At 44.2% G+C, this 6,893-nt stretch overlaps 1 protein-coding gene across 3 annotated transcripts in view; it reads right to left on the minus strand.

Moving 5' to 3' along the window:
• Nucleotides 1-226: 226 nt before the first annotated feature.
• The window catches only part of P4HA2 (prolyl 4-hydroxylase subunit alpha 2), a 55,184-nt gene continuing 48,517 nt past the window's right edge, over nt 227-6,893 (minus strand). For 2 of the 3 annotated variants that reach the window (XM_019506325.1, XM_019506326.1), the window contains 4 exons: nt 6,078-6,143; nt 3,788-3,856; nt 2,015-2,111; nt 227-777 (listed from right to left, as the gene is read on the minus strand). In XM_019506325.1, coding sequence (XP_019361870.1) covers nt 707-777; nt 2,015-2,111; nt 3,788-3,856; nt 6,078-6,143 — 303 coding nt within the window. In that variant the 3' untranslated portion in view covers nt 227-706. Of the gene's footprint in view, nt 778-2,014; nt 2,112-3,787; nt 3,857-6,077; nt 6,144-6,209; nt 6,270-6,893 lie in introns of all 3 variants that reach the window. The other variant, XM_019506327.1, reaches the window with a different exon arrangement.

Consider the following 6,893-nt stretch of genomic DNA (forward strand, 5'->3'; position numbering starts at 1 on the left):
AGGGTATGCATTAGAAGTTCTTTTGATATGGCACTGAGTACCCTCAACTCCTCCCCCCAGAAGATGCAGGGTCAGTGCACCCTGCTGAAAGAGCTCCAGCTGGGGCTCTAGCCCAAATCTGAACATCAACATCTCCAAACCAAGTTAACAATCCATGCCCATATCTCCAGGCAGCCACAGAGATAAATACTGATACAGTCGTTAAAGTCACGCAGACAGTAAAAGCACTACTTCTTTTGAAAGGCCATTTATTTTTGTGGTAAAACTTGCAATCCATAGAAATACAATAAAATCAACATGTACACACAAAAAAACCATTTTTTTAAAACTTTGGTTCGATGAAATATTTAACATCCAAATCATCTGAGGTACGAAAGGCACAAGACCAGGAATTCAAATGCATTCAGTCACCAAAGAGCATTGTTTGTACTGCTGTTACAGAGGAAAGAAATTGGGAGCATGGGGAAAAAAAGGTCAGGATGGGAATCAAGGGAAGACAGGGATGGGGGAGAATACCAGTCAGCAAACTCTGCAAGTAGACAAGGCCTGTTGCTTCTTTCGCTTAAAGATGTTAGACATTTTTCTTTTTTAAAAAGTGCCAGGGTTCATTGATAATAGAAGATGGATCATTTCTTAGAAATGAACTGGAAGAACAAACGAGAGAAGAGAAGACAGACAAACAGAAAAATGCATAGCCAGGTGGTTTTCAGTCGACTTCTGTTCTGCCACAAGGTCTTAAAAATTCATTCCCTCTTTCATGGAACCACTTGTTTGAAACTGCAAAACAAGGAAGTAAAACCCGTGTCTGGATTAACAAAGCAAGGGGGGCGAGTTGGATGCTATGCTCCTCCTCCTCCCCTTCCTCACAAGGGATGGGATGACTCAGGGAGCAAGGAGAAAGGTACTTCTCCAAATCCGAACAACTTGGAGCAGCACAAGGAACATCCCCCCAAGTATCATTCCACCAAGCCCGGGAGCACTCTCCAGTGCAGTCTGCTCCGGCAAGGTCCCTGCCACACCCTGAAATGGCCATGCTACGATGGGAGAGCAGACGATGCCCATGCTAAGATGGGAGAGAAACTAGCTATTTCTATGTAGCTAAGACGCACCTTTCTTCCCAAAAAGATATATGGCCATCATTTCCAAGGTCACAAACATAACCATCTAAGGCCTAACTATAGAATTTAACTTAGTTTGTCTAACAGCATCTGCATCTATTTGCTTCTACAACATAGCATAAATATCATCTATTCCAATCAGAGGGTGGAAAAAATATTCCAGGGCAAGGATGAAGTTAACCATGCCAGGGTACAGGGAGAATTCTAACTGCTTTATGTATGGCAGTCTGAACAGACCAGAGCAATCCTAACTGCACCGCAGAAAATGCTCCTCTTTTTATGTTGTTTCATCTTCACTTTCTTTATTACACCTGAAAGTTCTGGAAGTGCCAGCACAGCAAAAGTAGATCAGATACTACTCAACCAACCACACTGTTGCTTTCCAGAACATCAGGTCAATAAATTAAGCACATTTCCCGGGGCTGCAGCCAAGAAAGTATCTGTTTAAAAAAGAATTTGGCTCTAATTTTAGGAGCACTCATCTTGACTTCAGGTAAACTATTCTATTTAAGATGAAGTCCATGAGTACAGTTTTGTAGGAACAGGACCCTGATCTCTAACCACCCTGGATTTTCAAGTTGGCACTTGAAGGAGATATATCACCCTGAAATAGCAGAATTTCCTTTCCTTTGGGATGTCAATAAGGTTAAAATGACTCGAAGGACACCGAGTAGTAAATGCAATAATTGAGATCAAAGGCAATATTGCATCTAAAATGTTATGCCACACTGATGATGTCATTTGTATTTATGATGCATAGTGGAGTCCTGCATGGCAAGACCAGCATTACAGAACTCCTGTACAAGACATTCAGCATATTTTTTTTTAATATATCTTCATAAAAATCTCTTTTTTTTTTTTAAACTACTGAAGTCAACTAGAGAACAATTACTTACCCCATTTACACCCAACTAGTACTGGACAAGCTGCATGCCTTGTTCTATAATCACCCTCGCCACTTCTGAAAAGATTATACCAGAACACTGCTGTACCCTGAAAAGTGAAAGTAAGCTTGTATTAAATGAAATGCAATGTAGGATTTCAGAATGCTTCCAAAGGCCTGCAGACATAAAATATGCAAGTGTATCTGGCACTTAGTTACTTAAAAGTTCACTGCTGGCAGGGGTACAAAATAGGTTTTAATCCCAAATTAAGGATCCGCTTCACCTCTCTCTGCTCATCTAAATTTTTTCTGGTTTATTCCTATGATTGTGCTATGACCCAGCATAAAGAGCCATTGTACTGGCTGATATGAGAACTCAGGAATTATAAACTCAAGAGTGTCAATGAGTTGGGAATGTTTAAGTCACCAAGAACTAAGAACAGGTAACAAGGGGTCCTGGAACAGAAAAATCTGAAGTAGTGCCTTGCTAAAGTAGCTCACGCTGAAGTATATATTTGTTTGGATTTAAATGAAAGGAAGTCCCCAGGAAAGAGGAGATAAGCATTTTCTGTGTTTTGAGCAGAGTAAGCTGACCTGCATGCAATTCCCTTTTTGTTAAAGGAGCAGATCTATGCAGTGTTTGGACTGTGTACAGCAAAAGACTAGTTACTCAAAATTAGGGATCCTTGTCTCTATACAGCATCACATAAGTCTACAGCAGGGGCAGGCAATTATTTGGGCTGGCAGGCCACGCAGGGAACTGTCATGGGCTGGTCAGTACCCTCCCCTTCTCGTAACAGCCTGGAGCCCACATGTACTGCAGCTCCTCTCTGCCATGGCCAGCAGCATCGGAGTGCACAGCCCCAGCCCATCCTGCACCAGCTCCAGCAGAGTGGAGCAGCTCTGGACCAGCTGAGCTGGGACCCATGTGCACAACCTTGACCCCAGCCCACCCCATGCCTGCTCCAAACCTGCCCACCCATGCGGAGCAGCAGTGGCAATAACAGCAGCTGGGCAGAAGCTGCTGCTGGGCACAGGGGAAAATGGCCACCTCGCCCTCACTGCTGCTGAGCCATTCTTGCTCCAGCCACTCAGAGCCCCTGCTTGGGCTGTCCTGTGGCTCCTCTCCAATGCCACCGCTGCCCTGCTGAATGGCCCAAAGGTGGTGGTGACAGCAGCAGAGAGGAGCTGCAGGGCAGCCCAGGTGCAGGCTTCAGGCAGCTGCAGCTAGAAGGGCCTGGCAGCAGCAAGGGGGAGGTGGCTGTATTTCCCCCATGCCCAGCAACAACTTTTGCCTGACTGCCACTCACTGTGGGCAGGTCATGGCTGGGGCTGTGCGCATAGGTCCTGGCTGGTCTGGAGCAGGCACGGGCTGGGTTGGGGTCAGGATTAGGGTTGTGTGCACAGGTCCCCACCAGTACCATGGAGCTGGGGCCAGTGGCGGCAGCAGCTGGAAGGAACTGCTGCCACCCGGACTACCTGAAAATGTAGTCCAGCTGTAGAGTTACCACAGTCCCACTACACGCCCGGGAGGGCCATATGCACCATGGGTCAGATGTCGCCTGGGCCAGATGGGACTGTGGGACCTGCCAGGGGTTGGAAAAAAAGTCCCTCAGTGGGCTGAATCCAGCCCACAGGCCGTATTTTGCCACCCTCTGGTCTAAAGTCTAGGATAGCCCCTAAGTCCACTGTTATGTCCATGCTAGCTGGCTTGCTAAATGTACGGAATAAACAACGTTCAGGTTAACAGACAAGAGGGAGAGAAACAAAGATAAGTCAGTTTTACCTTCCGGGGCCAAATTGCAGCCCCAAAATCTGGGAAAACTGTGGCACCTCCAGCTTCTACATCGCTCATCTGAGAAAATAAGTAACCACAATGCATACATGTTAAGATAGTATCACTATCACTGAATAGTTACTAACATACCCACAGCACTTGCAAGAACAGAAAGTTATAATTCACATGCTCTATAAATAGATACTAGCCAGAAAAGGATGCTGAATTCTGAGAATGAGCAACTCTTCAGGCACATAGCACCTGGATATTTTTGTTCACTCCATGTTACTCATGAATTTGCTATACAAATAACTTTTCCTGTATGAGTTCTGTACTTTGCCATTATGAAGCTATCCATTGTAAATAAATTGATAGTGTAAGTTGATTTGAAAAAAATTCTCTGCAACTTTTTATAATCCAATTAACAAAAGGATAAATAACAAGTTTCTGTTTCACCACACATTTCCTTTGCAAATTGGAACCACATCCTTTGAATTGGTTTCCACCATTTACTTGTAAGGACTCCTAAGCAGTTGACAGAGGTGCAATGTACCACAAGGAAACTGCACACTCTGCTTTCTGTACGTCCAGATCGGGATGTCCATAAACAGTACCAGAAATGCCACTTGCAGTAGGTCCTTTGTTTTTCATTTTGCTGCTCCCCCCTCACCTCCCCAAACTGCCCTCCCCCAGTTGGCAGAGGTTTTCACTTCCCTGGCAAATCAGTGGCAAACAGTCCAGCCGGCGAAGCCCCTCCACCAATCAGGGGCAGGGATGGGTGGCGGTAAGCAGCAAAATGAAAATATTAAAGGAGATGCGGGGGGGCGGGTGGTACTTCCAGTGTGATTTATGGAGATCCCTACATACAGGCTATGGATGTCATTCACCCCCAGAGCAGAGAGCTCTGTGCACCAATTAAAGATTTCAAATTAAAAAATAAATGCTACAGCTAATAAAGATAATCTTGAGTGTTGCTTGTTTCTGCTTTGGCCCTCTGTACTGGAATGCATTTTTATCTGATCTATTCTGAACCAACTCCCATTAAAGGGCTACATTTTATGGGCCTGGTCTGAAGGCCACTGAAGTCAACGAAGACGTCCATAGATTTCAAAGGATTGGGATTCAGGCTGTAACTGGAGAGGTCTGGTAGTAGGTTCAGTGCTGCCTGTAGCAGCAAAACTGCCAGTTCCATTCCTGGACAAGCATCAACAATCTTCACCTTTTCCCCCTGTTGATGTTTCGTTTATAGCAGCAAACTAAACACTTATTAACATTTGACGTACTATTTGGTACCAACAATAAAAGGGCACAGGCTGCCATTGGCTCTACCAGGCCAGTTCTCAGCTCTCTTCATCTACAAAGCATGGTGCATACTGCTCTGCAATTTAAAAACCTATGTTACAGCAACAAACCATTCTTTTATAGTCGGCAACTTGGGACACCTTGTAATATGTTAAACATGGCAATACAAGATTTCTTTGCAATTCAAAAGGAACTGATCAGCCTCAACTGAAATTTGAAAAACCTCCCAGGATGCTTCTCAGTCACCCTTTGCATTGGACTGAAGATCAAATTAACCCATCTTTACTTTACAGTTGCCAGGTAAACTACAGGCTATTTGTCAGAATTTAAAAAATTGCCATCAAAACAAACACGGGCCCATATACTGTTTTGAACCAGCTTGCAGACCTCCCATATTCAATGGGGAATATGCGCGCACCTCCAACATATATGGTTCTTTGGCTGCATGCTGACCATGCACTATGCTACCATTTTCAGTACTCTATTTGCCATTTTCTCAATTAAGCTAGCAGTTTTGTTACCCTGTTTCTTGTGAAGGCAATAATCTACTCTACACTACACCAGCTTTTAGTGGGCAATTAAAATAAAGAGGCTGTCAAGGGATCCACAACATCAGGTGCTACCAGATCCTGGCTGAAGAAAAATAAGAGACCCTTTGACTAAACATTTAGTGCTGAGTGGAATACTGTATCTGAAGCCCTCCAAGCCCGCAGTTTCAAAATCAATTTTTTAAAAAGTTCTCCTTACACACGAGTGCAAATCCACTGAGTTTGCACTAGTGTAACCAAGAGAAGAACATTTGGTCCCCACACAAATTAGGTTTTCTATAATGGGGTTAAGGAAACCCGATAGCAGCTGATGCTGTGAGAACAACAAACACCCCCAACTCAAGATGCTGTAGCTTTTAGTGAGTCTCTACAGCTTGTGCAATGGGTTAATTGTAAAGGAAATGCAACTGAAAGCCTCACTCAATGGATAGTGGATTTGTCATACTTACATAGTTTAAAAAAGTGGCCACGCGATTTCCAGTCCCTAAACGCTTGAAAGCATCAGGCTCATCTTTCTATAAAATTAAATGAGAATGAACTGCAAACTTCAAGCTCACAGACAAGGACACAGAGGTACTTACATAGTTAAGAAACGTCGCTAGCCTATTTCCTTCCGTTTTGAGTGTGCTGTCAAAGGGTCGCTGTAATAGATAACAACTTTAACCCAAGTTCCAAACAGGCTCCTGCTAACGTTACACATTGGTCTGCAGAAAGAGCTTTAGGCCCCCAGTCCAGGAGCTGCGCACTGCCTATGGACAGCAGATAAAGCCACTAGATACCTTGCAGCCAAACCAAGTTCGGAAATGCTTGCACCTTGCATGCTGAGGTGTTATAAAGGGAAAGCAACACCAACTCGATGCTAATGACCTTCTTCAGGCAGCAGAATAGAGCTAATGGCACCTTGTCCCAAAGCATGTGTACATGCACACAAAAAAGATATGCACCTCAACATGAGCACATCTCTGAAGACTTCAGTGTGGCTGGCCACTGTACTGACCATTAAGTGTACACTGATTTCAGCAGGTTTATAGATAAGAACCCAGCTTCTGAAATGCCTTGTATAGAAGCAACAGCACAGGTCAAATGAACTGCTCCAGTATAAGAAAATAAAGATCCAAAACATTTTGCTGCAGGGAAGGAAATGCATTTGGGGCTAGCGGTGAAGTGCTGTAATAGTAATAATGACCTCAGCTTAAGTCACTGACTGACTGGCCTCAAGTCAGGACAATAATCCAATTTGTCACTGATTCTTGGGCAATCCCTTG

The sequence above is a fragment of the Gavialis gangeticus genome, unplaced genomic scaffold (genome assembly GCF_001723915.1).
Source record: "Gavialis gangeticus isolate Ggan-Ray unplaced genomic scaffold, GavGan_comp1, whole genome shotgun sequence".
Classification (NCBI taxonomy): Eukaryota; Metazoa; Chordata; order Crocodylia; family Gavialidae; genus Gavialis; species Gavialis gangeticus.